General features: G+C 40.4%; 2 protein-coding genes and 1 long non-coding RNA gene across 3 annotated transcripts in view; 2 read left to right on the forward strand and 1 right to left on the reverse strand.

The window, feature by feature from the left end:
• The window catches only part of inhbaa (inhibin subunit beta Aa), a 267,804-nt gene that overhangs the window by 179,984 nt on the left and 71,631 nt on the right, over positions 1–16,189 (reverse strand). The window lies entirely within an intron of this gene.
• Positions 1–16,189, forward strand: part of sugct (succinyl-CoA:glutarate-CoA transferase) — a 54,864-nt gene that overhangs the window by 36,564 nt on the left and 2,111 nt on the right. The window contains exon 13 of the mRNA XM_079361533.1: positions 15,880–15,943. Within this exon, the coding sequence (XP_079217659.1) occupies positions 15,880–15,943 (64 nt within the window). The remainder of the gene's footprint in view (positions 1–15,879; positions 15,944–16,189) is intronic.
• On the forward strand, positions 6,287–9,456 carry LOC306835109. Its single transcript, XR_013780584.1, has 3 exons — positions 6,287–6,310; positions 7,667–8,058; positions 8,250–9,456. It is a non-coding gene; the product is annotated as an uncharacterized lncRNA (long non-coding RNA).

Genomic DNA, 16,189 nt, shown 5'->3' on the forward strand with positions numbered 1-16,189 from the left:
TAAACCTTTACAGATTCACTCTCATTCATGAAAAACATTGCAGCTCGCCTCTATCGCTTTTCTCTTTTTGCCTCTTTCTGCCACCCCTCCTCTTCATTCCTTCTTCCTCCTCTTCCCTCTGCCTTCTGTCATTATTCATATCATCTATTTCTTTATAAACTTGTCTCTTATCCTCCCCTTGTCGTTTACTCTCTCCTTAAACACCCTGTTCTTTGTCAGTGATTGTCTTTCTCCTTTCTTCACCTTTGTGTGTGTCTGTTTGTGTGTGTGTGTGTTATCAGATGTGTGATTGGGTATTCCACAATTCACTTAGCAGACATTCTTATCCAAAGCGAGGTACTTTACATCAGACAGTAAGTACAACACAAGCAAGGCTCTAGAAAAAAAAGGAAACAATGCCAGTAAGTGGAAACGATTGGACACACAGGTGTTGACAGTCAATGCACAGAGGCAAAAGCACGACATTGACGGCAGTTCTGGAGAGCTCTAGCCAGTATGGAAACCATATTGTCTTCGTTGTCAAACAAAACCATTGTCATTACCATTATCGAGATCATTGTCATCATCATTAAGGTCGTAGGTAATCATGATTAGAGCTGGGTCTTAAGCTTTTTCTTAAAGGTGCAACGGGACTCTGCAGATCGAATGGAGTTTGGAGGTTTATTCCACCACCAGGGGGCAACAGAGGAGAAGAGTCTAGTTAGCGTCTTAGGACCCTGTGGTAAAGGTTGGATCAGGTGCCTTTCATTGAAGTGTAGGAGTGTAGACCTGGATTACAGGGTTCAGTTCAGCGAGCAGCAGAGTTTTAAATTTGACACAAGCTGTAACTGGGAGTCAGTGTAAGAGGATGAACAGCAGAGTGATGTGCTCTTTTAGGTAGGTTAAAACCAGCCGTGCTTTTACTTTTTTGTATCATTTGCAGGGGTTTGATAGTGCATAAAGGAAGACCTGCCAGTCAAGAGTTGAAACAGTCCATGTGTGGTATCTCGAGAGCCTTTACCAGGATCTTTGTATCATGCTCGGACAGGTAAGGTCTGATCTTCCCGACGTTGTACAGGGCGAAATGACATGACTGGGCAATTAAGGTCCCTTGAACCTTAGACGTTAGCAGGTCATCATTCATGAAACCCAGACTTTGTGGGCATGAGTTTGGTTTTCCAAGCTGGATATTGACATGTTGTTGCATAGAGAGACTGGCTGGGATGACAAGGTGCTCAGTGTTTGAAAGGTTGCGGGTGAAGGTAGCATTCATTCGACCCTTTAGAGATATCAGCAAGGCATGACGAGATCCTCGCTGCGACTGAAACATTGCCTGGCGAGAAAGAGAGGAAGAGCTGGGTATCGTCAGCATAGCTAGTGGTATGAGAAGCCATGAGAGCGGATTATTGAACCAAGTGAGCTTGTGTATATGGAGAAGAGAATGGGACCAAGCACTGACCCTTGGAGCACCCCTGTGGATAAAGAGAGTTTGGACACTAACCAGCAGAGGGCAGATCCTGAGCTGCCAACTTTAGAGAGCGTGGATAGGAGGATTAACTGTGTCAAGGGCAGCAGACAAGTCTAGTAGTAATAGAACAGGGACTGACCCGCAGCTCGTGCGATTCTGTTAGTGCAGTCTCAGTCGAGTGGCCTCGCTTAAAGCATGACTGATTTGGGTCAAACGGATCCTTTTTTGGAGAGGAACTCAGAAACTTCATTAAAGACTGTGCGCTCGGGTATTTTTGACAAAAAGAGCAGAAGAGAAACTGGTCTGGTAGTTTTCAACGTGGGCTGGGTTGAGTGTGTTTTTTTTTAACAGAGCGGTGACCCGAGCTTGCTTGAATGCAGTTAGGAACACACCTGTTGACAGACAGGACTTTATATGCTTAAATGCAGCATTTAGTGGAGAGGAAATCGGCTACAGGAGGCTTGATGGTATTGGGTCTACAGGACAGGTGGTGGCCCGAGAGTCTAGCACAAGCTTTGAGACTTCGTCCTCGGTCAAAGAGGAGAATGAGTCGAGTGAGGCACTTTCGGTTGGTGCCTTTGTGCTGAGTTGGTAAGGCTCAGAAAGCTGATTACTGATGGTTGTAACCTTTTCAGTAAAATATCAGGCAAACATGTCTGGTGTGAACAGATCGGAGGTTGGAGGAGGAGGTGGTTGAAGCAGAAAACATTGTCTCCGTGGCATTGCAGAGCTTGTTCTGATAATAAGTCGTCTTGGCTGTTTTCAGGCTGCCTGAACACTTGAGCTGAGCCTGATCCAGAGGAAACATTCATCCTCTCTTTTATCCATCTCTTGTTGGCTGTTTGTGGAAACTGGTTTTATGAGTTTGAACACAGTCGCATAGTTCAACATCCGCTGCTGAATGCTCCAATTTATGGCACATAAAGTTTAACAATATCTTTACCAGTTTTCTATGAACTGAGTGAACATATCATGTGATTCAAACTAGAACTCGGTGAGCTAAAAATATCCTCCAAGTCTCAGCTTGGACAAAGACAAGCTATAGGGTAAGACAATATCGTTATATCGATGTAGTTTATGTTGTGTATATATTTCTTCTTTTGAGCCGTTGATTCACCCTTTTCTTCTCTTGCCATCAGTCCCTTTGTCTCATTTCAAAAGCTCAACAAATACAATATCCTCTCATTGTAAGGATTTTTTCTTATTTTAATAATAAAAGGGAAAAGTGCTTTTTTTTCTTTTTTTAAACTCAGCAAAGGCACGACAATCTTTGGTCAGCATCAAGGTTGTAAAGTTGAACTTTTACTTGTTTCCAGTCATCATGTTATTGTTGAACTGCAGATATTTAAACTTTTCACCACCTGAGAACTTTCAGGACTTCAACATTATGTCGACGTCACCTTTGGCTAACTGTGTCCATTTCCTTTTTCATCTCTATTAACGATTTATTGGTTTAGAAATGTACATTTTTGAAGTGAAGTTGTGAAGTTTTTCCGGAGCTAAGTGTATAAACAATTGCCATCGTCTTCAGTTGTATATTTCTACATGTTCGTGTATTTCTTTTAGTGACTCTGCATTGACTGAAGTGATCTCCCATATTTTGCTGTTAGATCCTCTTGTTTTCTCAGCCTGCTTCGTTGAGATTTACAGATGACTGAAGGTCTTCTGGCAGGCAGCAGGTCTGTGATGAAATGTCAAAGCTTCTATAAACATCACTTCTGAAGCAGCTTCATCCTCCATAAGTCTTGGATCAGTGCCGAGTTCATGCCAACTTTATGAATTTATCACTTCCATCTCTGTGGACTTCACCATGCTCGTCTTTAAGCTGGGATTCATATCAAAGACCTCTCACCCTCTCTTCACCTCGTCCTCCCTCCCTTCAAATATCTGCTGGCCTACATTCAGCTCTTTAGCCTTTAGCTGACATTAAAGATTCAATTCCATTTCTTTCTGTGGTCAGTAGTTGTATTTTAAAATGCTCGAAGAAACAGGGTTTAAAATACTAAACTGCAAGTTGAAGAAACAGCTAGGGAAACCTGTATATAAAACTTTACTCATTAAACAGTCCTGACTTTGAAGACTTGAGTGAAGCTGGTGGCTCACTACAGTTGTGCGCCTTTCCTGGCAACGTTTTTGTTGTCATAATTTTCTGGTTTTTTTTTTTTTTTTTTTTTTTTAAGTCCATTATTCCTTGCTACATTTTTCCTGGGGATCCTCTGGATCCTCTCATTTTTTTCCTGCACTGTGGATGTGCAGCGACTGTTGAGATGGCTGACTGGAAAACCAGCAGCTTCTGACTCCTGTAACAACTCTTCTGACATCTATAAGTCAAATCGATCCAAGTCACCCTGCTGTGTTCAAGAGCTGCCCAATTAATCACAAATGCTACAAAAAGTTTGAATTCATCACAGTCACAACGTTGAGCAGGTAGCTGGAAGCACATCAGAGTGTCTAAAAAGGAGTTTGGATTTTATTTTTCTTTGGCCCTGACCTGGACTTGTTTTTGCTAATTAAGTGGAGGAACAAAACCATTTTTCAATTTATTTTTAATTCAGAGTTGACATGTTGCAAACACAGCTATTGTATGAAACTCGAAGAACAGCAGAGGGACATAGCAACCTTTTTCATTAATGCTACACTGAACAGCGTTATCGCACATTGCATAATCTCCTCAACGTGCCGGCCTAATGTGTTCTGTTTATTGGTAGCATGACCTGAATGAGTTCTCAGAGATGATATTTTCACATTTATCTTCTACACCACGCACAGTGAGCATAGTTTCTATCTTGTGTTGTTTTAATTTTCGCTATGCTTTTCTCCTTGATGGACTGTGATTTGGAGTGTATCTCATTCTCACGTCTCTTCGGCCAACGTCGTTTCATCCATGAGTTTATTCTACTTTTATTTCATCGCAATTTTTCTATCACACCTTCTCTCTTCTTACAACTTTACTTAACAGCTTAATAACATCGCTAATACTGTATGTAGCAATCATTGGGAATAATCAGTTGCAGGTAAAGTAGATGAGTCTTATGGGACACACACACACACACACACACACACACACACATCAATTAATCTCCAATGACATCTGAGGCTCATTTATCTCTGTCATTGTTTTCATCTGATCCGCCCGTGTTGATGCTGCCAGTGTCACTCCTCTTATACAGTAGGTCCGAGGTTTGGGATTAACATTTCCACACACTATGAACACATACTTGGCTGTTTTCACCAGTGTCTGCAGCTCCTGAGCAGCTCCCTGCTGACAAGAGGTTAATTTCCTCCTCCACACCTGGAGCGCAGCTGCTCTTTCACACCAAAACACAATTGATCAACTTTTCTGGGCAACTCTTCGATCCAAAACAAACGCAATCCTTTTGGTAAAGTTTCCACTTCTTTCAAAGAGATTCTCACGCAACCCCCCCCCCCCCCCCCCCCCCCCCCCAAAAAAAAAAAACAGTGTGCCCTCTTTGACGACGGCGTGTCGCTCCAAACATGTTGAGAGTATATTATGAAAGTGACACTACAACTTTCAGTCATGTCACCCATTGGTTTCTAAAGAGAAATTCTGAATGCCAACGATAATGGTTGTCATATTTTTTACAACTAATTTTGGTCGTACAACTGCAAACAATCAGTGCGTGCCGATTCCCTAACTGTGGGAATAACTTAGTTTTGATTTTTCCTGCACAAACTGACAGTCAGCATCTGAAGTCACTCTGGCAGCTGCAGGCATGCCCTTTTAATCTATCTCCTCCTCCGATTGTGGGTGTGTATTAATCATCTATTGTGAATAAGAGCATTTCAGTATTTACATTTGGCTTGAGAAACCTACACACTTACAGAGCTTCCGTGATTGGCTGTCGGATGATGTTAATCTTCTTGATGTGTTTTCTTCTGAAGGCATGCAGTTTTAGTGACAGTGGAGTAACAGACAAGAAGACAAGTGTCCTGACCGCTAAGCTAGCAGAATGCTGTTCTTGAAACTGTTCCTCCTTCTTTTTATTAAATGATGTGTTTATATCCTCTACGACGGGGACATCAAGAGAAGTGGAACTCTGTAGGAAACACACACACACATACACACACACACACACACTCAAAAACAAACACCAGAAATGAACAAAACACAGCCGTCACTATTTGTTTTTGTAGCATTTGTGATGTTGTAATGATTTGGAAAAAGTTCTATTTTACGATGAAAACATCTCCAGATCCTGATCATTTTTAAAGAAACATCTCAGCAAATAAGGAAAAAAAATTTATAAGATGCTTTTGAGAATCTTTGTCAACAGACATCACTGGTAAGTTGCACAGTTTCAAGCATTTTGTGATGTGTGTTGACTTTTCATTGAGTTGCAAGAACAAGCCAAATTTCACAACTTATGCAACGCAAACTGTAAATTGCATCTTTTATTTTTTCTCAAAGGCTTATGTTTAAAAAAATATCACCTATGATAAGTAATTGTAAATGCAGCTTATTTATTTGTTCTTTATTTGTTTGAATTGGTCAGCAATCTGTTGGCTCCATGGTCTGTGTAGCTAGCTAGGTAGCTAGCTGAAGCCTGCTGACCAATCTGGCTAACTTATAATAAAATAGCTACATTTTAAGTAAGCTAGCATTTTCAGAAATGAGACAGAATATGTACATGTATTGTTTTTACTAAAAGCGTATATGGAAAATCTGACTCGTTTAACATACTGCACGATAAAAATGCATCAGTCATGCAAATGAAGCGGGGGGCTGACTCAGATCTTCTCTTCTAATGACCTGACGCTAGATGAATGTCCATATAGAGACGAGAACAAACAGCCAAACGATGCTTCGGTACTGAGATACTTATGGAGAAGACAAGCTGAAAGGTAAGTTCTACTCAAACTCAAAAGCTTTATCGAACAAGTCAAATGCATACAAACAAATATATAAAGTTTAATCAAAATAATGCTCTTTATCAGTACTGGGAGTTGCATTTTGTTTTTTTAAGAAAAACTGCTATTTTTAAAGTTTAGTTCTGGTGGTGTGTTTCAAATCAAACAGCGTTGGTTTTATTCACCCAAGTTTAGACAAATCCATCTCTGATATTCTACCGTCATCCCATTACCAGGAAGGCGATTGTGTTTCATTTTTGCTGAATTTAAACTATTGTTGCTTAAGTGGATGGTTCAGTGAAAAATAATATGCTATTTTTACTGCTAAAAACATGTCTTAACATGTCAATTTGTACCCACTGGCCCAAATTACAACCGCTATATAAAACAGAGTCAGCCTGACCAAGCGTTTGACATTAAGCCACAAGTTAATTTGTCTCAAAAAACTGATTTCATGTTTTGAATAAAATAATTATAGGTCATCTGAACTCTGATGAATCTCGTCCTGCTCCAGCTGCTGCTCTGTTTGTAAAATTCCACTGACAGATTACTTTATGAAAATAAAACCTGATGCAAATATGGCCGTAGCCTCAACCCACAGCCATTCTCAGACACCATATCAATGTCTTCATTCAGCTTGTTTTGAATACACCAGATGTACAGTCGCTGTCTGCCATGCAAATCAACAGGTGGGTCCAGTTTAAACTGAGCTTGTGGTGAAACAGTTGAGAAACAAAAAGGCCAAATTACAAACAGAAGTTCATCTTGAATGCAAAACAAAGAGGGGATAGATGTTGTTTAGATCCAACTCCAGTCTGGAAATACACTTGTGACTGAGGTGTGGAAAACCTTAATGTAGATGTCTTATTTTAGGAACCTTTTATCTACGCTCATCTGATCTTGGACCGACTGAATCTTTGTTGGAAAATTAAAGTTTAAGCGTGTAAAATAAATCCTCGTGGATATGAAACATATTTGTTTTCTCTCCTTGATATAAAACAGGGCAAAATACAAATAAATCACCTTAAATCTGTCGTGAGATGTAAAACACAAGTTCAGCACAGTGCCTAACAAAAAGCTGCCACAAAGTCTTGCATCCTCATCATACAGTATTTATAAGATTCTGCGGCCTGCCAACGGACTGATTTACACAGTAGGAGGGGTTAAAAAAACTGATACCCATTGTTTTGCTCTTAACATACCCAATGACTAAGTTTGATCAATATCCAAAAGTTAAATTATATTTATTTTTTTGACTGGCAGCATTCATGGTAAGTAATTACTTACTGTCATTTCCTCAGAAGCATTTTTAGACCATAATAAAAAAAACATTGTTTTTTTATTCTACAGGTCCTAGAAATCTGGGTGGAGATGAATGAGTCCGTAAACAACGCAACATTTGACTACAGCTATTACTATAACGGAGTGACTGGCCTGGTCTCCTGCAAAGTTTTGTTTAGTCTGCCTGCAAACATCTACGTGGTGAGGCAGATAGCCGGTGGAGGAGACGGAGCTGTGGCCTCAGAGTTCTTTGCCCTAAATTTGGCCACCTCTGAGCTCCTCGCTTGCATCTTGTCTCTGGTGCATACGATATTTCATTTCCTGCCAAGGATAGATCCGTTTGTTAAGAGTATGCTGTTATTACCGATATATGAGCTCCTGTTCGTTTCACCAGCACTCTTTCAGGGATGGATCTCTCTGGAACGCTACATGGCTGTGGTGCATCCCACAATCTTTCTCAGGTACTCAAAAAATATCTGAGACTACTGAATAAATCTGTATGGTCCAAATGTGGGCCAGATTATATTATATTGTTTTGTACTCTTTATTCAAATACTGGCCTTGAATTTACAAAACTTTAATTTAGCCATTTGTGTTGTCAGTGGAACCAATCTGTCACTTTAAGAGAACATATTTTCTTTCCTCCTGACAGGTTCAAACCTCTCAGTTACAGGTTAGCGTGCTGCATAGTCACCTGGCTGCTGATGCTACTGGACTGCTACGTTAGTTCATTTGTCTCCGCCTCGCAAGCAAACTACATGTTCCTATCCAAATGTGTGTTCTTCCTGGTGCCCATGTTGTACTTTGGTGTCCATGCTCTCTGTGTGCTGAAGCGGCCGGGGCCGGGTGAGGGGGGCCGAGAGCGTGAGAATCAGAACAGCATGAAGAGGAAGGCCTTTAAGGTCATCATGATCACTCTGGGGTTCTCTATCTTGACCCTGTCAATCCAACTCTTTGTCTTGGCTCCAACAATGATTTATTCAACAGTTGATGTCATTATAAAGGCTCTATTAGCTAACCTGTCCATCAGCATCATCTGCGGGTTCATCCCACCTCTGCTCTATCTCCACAGAGCTGGAAAGCTGCCCTGTATCAAGTTCTGATCAAGGCTTCAGTGTCAATCAGACTAAAAAAAGAAAGGGGGGGGGCAAAAAATATCTCTTTGTTCATACTCTTAAAATCTTCTTAAGGCAGTAATGAAAAAGAAAACGTTTATTTTTCTTTTAACTTTCTGAGATTATTTTAAGCTAACTAATACATACATACATTTCCTGATCCAGCAAGGGCCAATGCGTCTTGAACAGACAATTGATTCCCTGATTTGACCAAGAATACACACTTTCAAAGATACATGGCTACATTTTAAAATTCTGATTCACCTGTTCGCACACACTAACATGACAGCGAGCGGCCATCGATCTTTGTTCCCACTCTCAACTACAGTCAGGAGCTTCGGGTAGTGATCGAAAGAATGACATTACTGTAAGTGGCGAATGAGTTTCCTCTGAAGGGTGTCTGGGCCTATTATTCATAATGCATTTATCAGAATACAGAGCCCACATTTGGCTAGATTTACGTTGTCGGACATCATTTATTTTTAGTGTTTAGAGTTTGGTTGTTAAAGTTATAAATGATGAAAAATGCCAAATCATCTCTGTGTGATTTAACAATCAGGCTGAGCTCTGGTGGTGCTATAGTCAGCACACTAACACAGACATTAGCTTCTCATTAGCACTTAATAGTTCTGGAAGATGCATAAAGTGAGGCTCTGCCCTGTAGGGGGAATAACATTTTTAGGAATTCCCTTCCTTGGCAATATTCAGATAAAATACATTTAGCATAATCTTACTATAGGGCTATTGCAGTACTTTAAGAGTTATTAAAAACTTTAGAAACAGCAATGTCACTTTTTTATAACGTTTGATTTGCCTGATCTTTATAAGGAGACCTTTGAACAGAGAGTCATGGCTCCTCCAGTGTGTGTCACTTCGCTGCTTTATTCTTCAAAGTTGGAAGTAAATATTTCGCCAACTAAAACCCGATGAAGGGCATTATTCATGTCGTGAGCTGGTATCATGAAAAACCACGTCACTTGGGACCGTAAACACTCTGGCTGCAGCTTTATGTAACGCATCTAAAAATCCTGTTAAGTGCTAATATGAGGCCGTATATGGAAGAAAAAAACCTGCTCTGACACTTCACAGGAATGAAAACGCTGCGCTATTCACACACTGCTTTGATTGTCGAGGTCAAACCGAGAGCAGCAGGTTCAGGCAACCTCAGATCTTGACACACACGCACACTTTCACACATATACACAACTCCACATACATCGAGCTGCACACACTCTATCCTCCCCTCCTTGATGTTGCAGTAACATGATGTAACAGCGGGCCTGGATGGCTCCCATGGGTGCTGGTTAGTCGACTTAATGGACTGCCACAGCTAGCTTCAAAGAGTAAAGAGCGATAGGAAGGGAGAGGAGGCGTAGAAACAGCGAGGAGAGCAGAGAGAAACACAAGGGTGAAGAAGTCATCATCTGAGTTGGCCTCACTGATTCAGAAGTTGGTGACCGGAGTTCGACGAGTGTTTGTTCTTGCAAAGATGATTGATTTCCATCTTATAAGTCTGAATGAATTCAAAGCTTCTTATAGGCCAAATCATTCGAATGTATGACCTCGTTGGAGATGCTGTAACTTTTTGTGAGCTTTTGGCTTTATTCAAACTGTTTGATTCACTCGTGTACACACCAAGGGGAAACAAAAATAAAGACGAATAATAATCAAATAAATTGTCACGGGTTTGGTTCTTGTTTTCTTTGAATTGTAGAAATTAGACTTTTGTTTCACTATCAGAAAGTACATTACTGCAGTTATTTGTACTTAAAAGTTGTTTAAACGAGAGATCTGGAAGATTTTTTTATTTATTTGGTCTGGTTAATTACTTGAACCAGCAGCAGTGAAACAGGTTGCCATTGCTGCAATGTTAAAAGTCCCAGACAGGCTCAAATTGTTCTTGGTGTCTGACAACAGTACAGAAAGGATCCGTACAGAGACGGAGCTTTTGATACGGAGAAAGCTGTATCAACAACCTTTTTTTTTTTTTTTCAATAGGTTTCAATAATTCAAGACGTTAACTAAACGCATATTGTTGATGAGAACACTGATGGCAGGTATGTTGTGTTTTTGACGAGAAAAGACAGGACTTAAATGTTAGTGCTGGTCTGTGGCAAATAGCTGTTGAAATTAACATGGAGAGGAAGATGAATATTTATCCTCAAACAGCTGTTACATCACTCTCAACAAACCCACCAGGACGACTCTAGATGTTGAGATTGAGGGCCGGATTCACTAAAAATGGCATAAACATGAATTGTTCATCCTTTTCTCCCACTGTCAAGGTCAAATTCACAAAGTGTGTCGCTTTAATGATATTCAGACACAACCATGCCCAAATAGTGGTTGTGGTTGTTTAGTGTCTGAATGTTGAGAGAAACTATTACTCTACATGGAGCTGCACGCTCATGCTGACGGAGCTAATGATGGTGACCTCGGAGAGTAGGCGAAACTTTTTACGCCTTGTGAGGCCATTTAACTACACTGAGTACAGACAGACTGTTTGCTCTGTAAGGCAGCGTTTAACCCTTTTCATGTGTTCTGTGAAATACTGTGTCCTTTTGACACATTTTCACAGATTTAGGGGATGCAAAAGCCACAAAAATTCTTTTGCGAATCAGGCCCAGAGTTGAAAGGATAGGATATGAGGAGTAGTATAAATATGAGAGAGAAATAAAGGAAATGAGGAGGGAGGAGGAAGAGGAGGCACGTGGCTGGAAAACCACAAACTGTTCTGTGATCAGTGCATCTGTCTTTTGATCAGGCTGCTAACTGCACACAGACGCTGCGGTTCAGGTTTTCAGGCTCGCCTTTTTTCCACCGCGGCTGGCAAAGTACACATGGCACACACACTCACAGACACACATGCCATTCAGAAAGAAGCACAGGATTGGCAGGTGAGGCTTAACGTCCTGATTTTAGTCAAACACACCATGTGTTCAAACACACTGCAGAGCAGTAAGAGATCGTGGAGCTGGGTTTGTTGTGTATGCCTGTGTGTTGTGTGTGTGTGCGTTTCTTTAACGTTTGATGTTCTTCATTGAAGCATCTCAACATCATGCAGGGAAAAGTCACCTCGACACACGCTGTACACAACACAAACACATGTAGAGAGCAAAAGTGGAAAAAGTGATGAAAGAGGAAAAAGAGAACAAAATCTTCTCTTTCTTAGGTTTGTGTGTCAAATAAACAGTTTACTGAATAAATCTTGGATTTTATTACATGATAAACAATTTTAGAAGTCGGTCAAAGGTCAGAACAGACTGAGTCTGAACTCAGACTTAAAGTTTAGCTTCAAGTTGCTCACACGAGTCTGACTGTTGGATCTTTTGTATTTTTTTGTGTTATTCAGAAAAGAAACGTCACACACAGCTTCGTTTATTTAACCGTGTTGTCCAAAAACTGTGTGAGTGTGTGTGGTGATTAACTTTCCTGTTTCTTCCACACAAACACTACAATTTTATGTTTTTAAAAAAAAAACACAAGTAGTGTTCGTGTGTGTGTGTTTGTGTGTGCGTGCGTGCAAGAGAGAGATATTTCCATATGGATATAATGATACCCTGCATAACAAGCAGATTGAATTACACACACACACACACATGCATGCAATCATACTGTTACACTTGTAAGCACGCATGTACTGTACAGATACATATACAGGCACACACTACAAAGACACACACAAACACACACTGTATGTCAGAATATTAAAGGGAGGAGCAAGGTGTGTCCTGTAGAAACATTTAGTAGACTTCAGATATTCATCAATCACCAACATTTAAAAATGCATATTTTACATCCATGCAGTGGTTGTAACATGTTTTATAAATGACGTTGAATTTCCCCTCCAAGTCCCCCAAAAAAATCTGCAGTTCCTCTATTGTTCACTAGAGGCGGTCTCCTGTAGTGAGTCAGTCCTCATAACGCCCCATGTTAAACTCAACAGCAGAGATCAACATGAACAGCCTGTTACAAAAACAGTGTTGGGCTCTATAGCTTATCTCCTTCCTGAACCGTATAGGCTAAATTTAGACACAAAGAATGAAAAAAATAAACAATTAAATGAAAGTTCTGTGAAATTAGGGGCGGGGCCTCTTTGAGTGACAACCCCCTGCTAGGTGTCGCCTCAGCTAATCCAGTTTCAGAATTTAACCTCTGGCCCATGTTTGTTCTTGTAATCTCAGACAAATAATCTGTTTTGCGTTATGCTTTAATATACTAACAGAAGTTTCAACATGTCTGAGCTCCACTTTTTACATCCAGTCACATTACAACATTATTGTATTTGCATGTCAGCAACAATATAAAGCTATCTGTAACCTGACTTGTTGTTGGAGTTTCCTGCTGAGAATAAGCAAACGACAGTAATGAAAGGACCACTGAGTGAAAGGTTTTTTTTATTTTTATTTGATTTAAAAATGACCCAGCCCTCACTGCTTTTTCTTCAAAGACTCAGACAGACGACAAACAAGTTGACCAGTTACTACGGGCTCTTTTATCTTCTGTAGTCTGATGAATAAATAACAGCATCCCTATCCCTACTAGAGTCTCGTTCTGGAAACATGTTACCCAGCTCATTAGCGGCTAATGAGTTAGCCGCATCACAGACTGTTGAGCTTTGATAACTTAGCATTTGTTGACCTCTCCCTTCTCTGCAGCTCCTACCTTTTGTCTTTATTTGATCGTTTGTGGCTCTTGATAACCACAACGGTCAGAATTCCTGGCTGGCTGTCGAAAAAACCCAACAAAGATGGAACATTTTATGAAGGCCACTTTGCAAACTACAGGACTCAGAAATGGAGTCCACAGATATTACATCCGTGCAGCCTTGCCATCATTTCCCATCATGATTGTGAGAATTTGAGCCAGTTGTCTCTGTTTCATCAACATGTTTTGTGTATCTCACAGAGTGATGAATGTCGGAGGCCTCGTTTTGTTTTGTTTGGTGTTGATTATTTGCGGTTGTGGGAAAAGATGAAACAGAACTTTCAGACGGCAGCTGCTAAATGTCTCATGTGACTCTCTGAGAACATTTAACTGAGCGTCAGTAAGAAATGAAAAAGTAAAGAATAGCTCAACATTAAGGATTAATTTCAAATGATCTGCTGATTGTGTGGTTTCCATGGCAACGCGTACGTCGTAAAATACGGCTGGAGGTTTTAACGAGAAAAAGGTTTTATATTTAAAAAAATATATTTTATGTAGTGTTTTAAACATACGCTCTGAATACTGGTACATGTAGTGACTGCACACACACACACACACACACACACACACACACACACACACACACACACACACACACACACACACACACACACACACACACAAGCACTATATTTCACTTAGCGCTGGTTGACTTCCTGCACAGTGTGTCATGCTTGATGTTTAAATTAAAGCCATCTATCAGTAGTTGTATCTTATTACAGCTAACCACTGCAGATGGTGTGTGTTAGTGTGTCTGTATTTTATCTATTAACTTCAGTCCTCTGGGATTACATTTTATATTTGTTGTATAAATTTTTAAATATAATTAATACCTCCTCGCAGCCAAGACCACAGACATGTTTCTGCTTGTCCACTGGTGAAGATGAAGCTCATTTCATTTCGCTGCTTCTACCACTTTGTTTTTGTTTTCAAAGTGACTCTGTGAACTGTTCGGTCAAATCCAACAGATCAACGCACAAGGACACGTAAACACTACCCAATCAGGGTGACAGTAGATGAACAAATCCTGTTTTTGTGAGGTAACCTCTCTGTAATTATCATTGTTGTCTGGTGTTTTTAAAAAGAGTGACGTAGCAGCTGATGGTGGTTAAAAAATGTAATGTAATGTTTGTCAGACACTTAGAATAATAGTCTGAGTCTGTCGGGGACAAAAACAACAATTTTAGGTTTGCAAACTTTGATCCATCAAGGATTATGTGGCAGACATTACAGCCTTGTTCACTGCTGCATGACTCATCCAGTAGAGACAATCAAAGATTTCAAAATATATGAGTTATTCAGACCACAAATATGGAGCCCAGGTTTGAAAACCATGAATTATTTCAAGATGCAGGAACAGGAGAATCTGATGGAAAGGAAGCAGGTGAGACATAAAAGAGATTGGGGGGGGGGATGGAAAATAAGAATGACAGAATCGACAACAATGGATGAGAACAAGAGGAAAAAGAAAACATGAACGAACATGAAATAGAAACCAGAGAAACGGAGGAAGTTATTTTTCTGTCAGTTTAAAGCTTATAGACATGAAAGGTAGACAAACCGACACATGTAGACGCTCACACACACATGCCGAGGTGTGTGTGTGTGTGTGTTTGTGTGTGTGTGTGTGTGTGTGTAAGAGCGACAACATAAAGTGAGACGTGTTTATGTTCTAGTCTCATTTTACACACACACACACACACACACACTTTTGTTAGATGGACGTTTACCTTCCAGCTTCACCCACATCCTCCACTATTTCCACAGTCTGTCATAATTCAGCTTCATGTTCTGACTCTAGTAGCAGCTCTGGCATGTACAGCATGGGTTACTTCACCGTTTCATAGCCGACAAACAAAAAGACTTTGATCTACGACTGGATCAAACCTACGTTTGACAGAATGAAACTTGAGTCGTCTGGGTTTTTCCCCAATCGTTCAACATCTTCGTGGAAGTAAAATTGTTCGTTGACAAACATTCATTTTTTATTTCATCATTAAATTATGACCGTCATTGAATAAAGTGAAAGTATAGTTTATTTATACATTACATTTAAACGCAGCTTGAGCACATATGCATAGTGATACATATTAAAACTGAAACCCAGACTGAACTGATCACCTTAAACACTCACAAATACCCCATTAATCCCCAGTGGATCACACTCAGGAGATACTGCAAACAGGGACTATTTTTCATGGTGGATGAATCCTCAGGTTGTGATTTAGTGCGTCTTCACTGCAACAGGATGTGAATGCGTGTGTATGTGTGTTTGTTTTTTTTCAACTGAAGCTTTACACCTGACACCTGAGTTTACAGGCAGAACACCTGTAGTTCACTAGTAGTTTATTTATTTTATTTGACAGGGACAATGTACATTAAAAAAAACAAAAGTGGGTGTGAGTGTGAGTTAATAGAAAAACAAGAACCGACTGACTTACCTTAAATGTCTGTTTACAGGTGAAACACAACGGACTCATTCAGGACATGAACCACCCGACAGCAGGACGCATCACTGTACCTGGTGAGCACTCACACACACACACACACACACACACACACACACACACACACACACACACACACACACACACACACACACACACGCCTGTGCAGCCTCTGTTGGATGAAGAGTTCTCAGGTTGTTTCTACTTAAAGGAGGCTGCTTGCCCTCCATCTTATGTTAACAACAGAATCTGTGTGTGTGTGTGTGTGTGTTTGTTTGTCTGTCTGTTCGCCGCCTTCACAATATCCTTTTCTTTGCTCCGTT

This window comes from Symphodus melops, assembly GCF_947650265.1.
Source record: "Symphodus melops genome assembly, chromosome: 14".
Classification (NCBI taxonomy): Eukaryota; Metazoa; Chordata; class Actinopteri; order Labriformes; family Labridae; genus Symphodus; species Symphodus melops.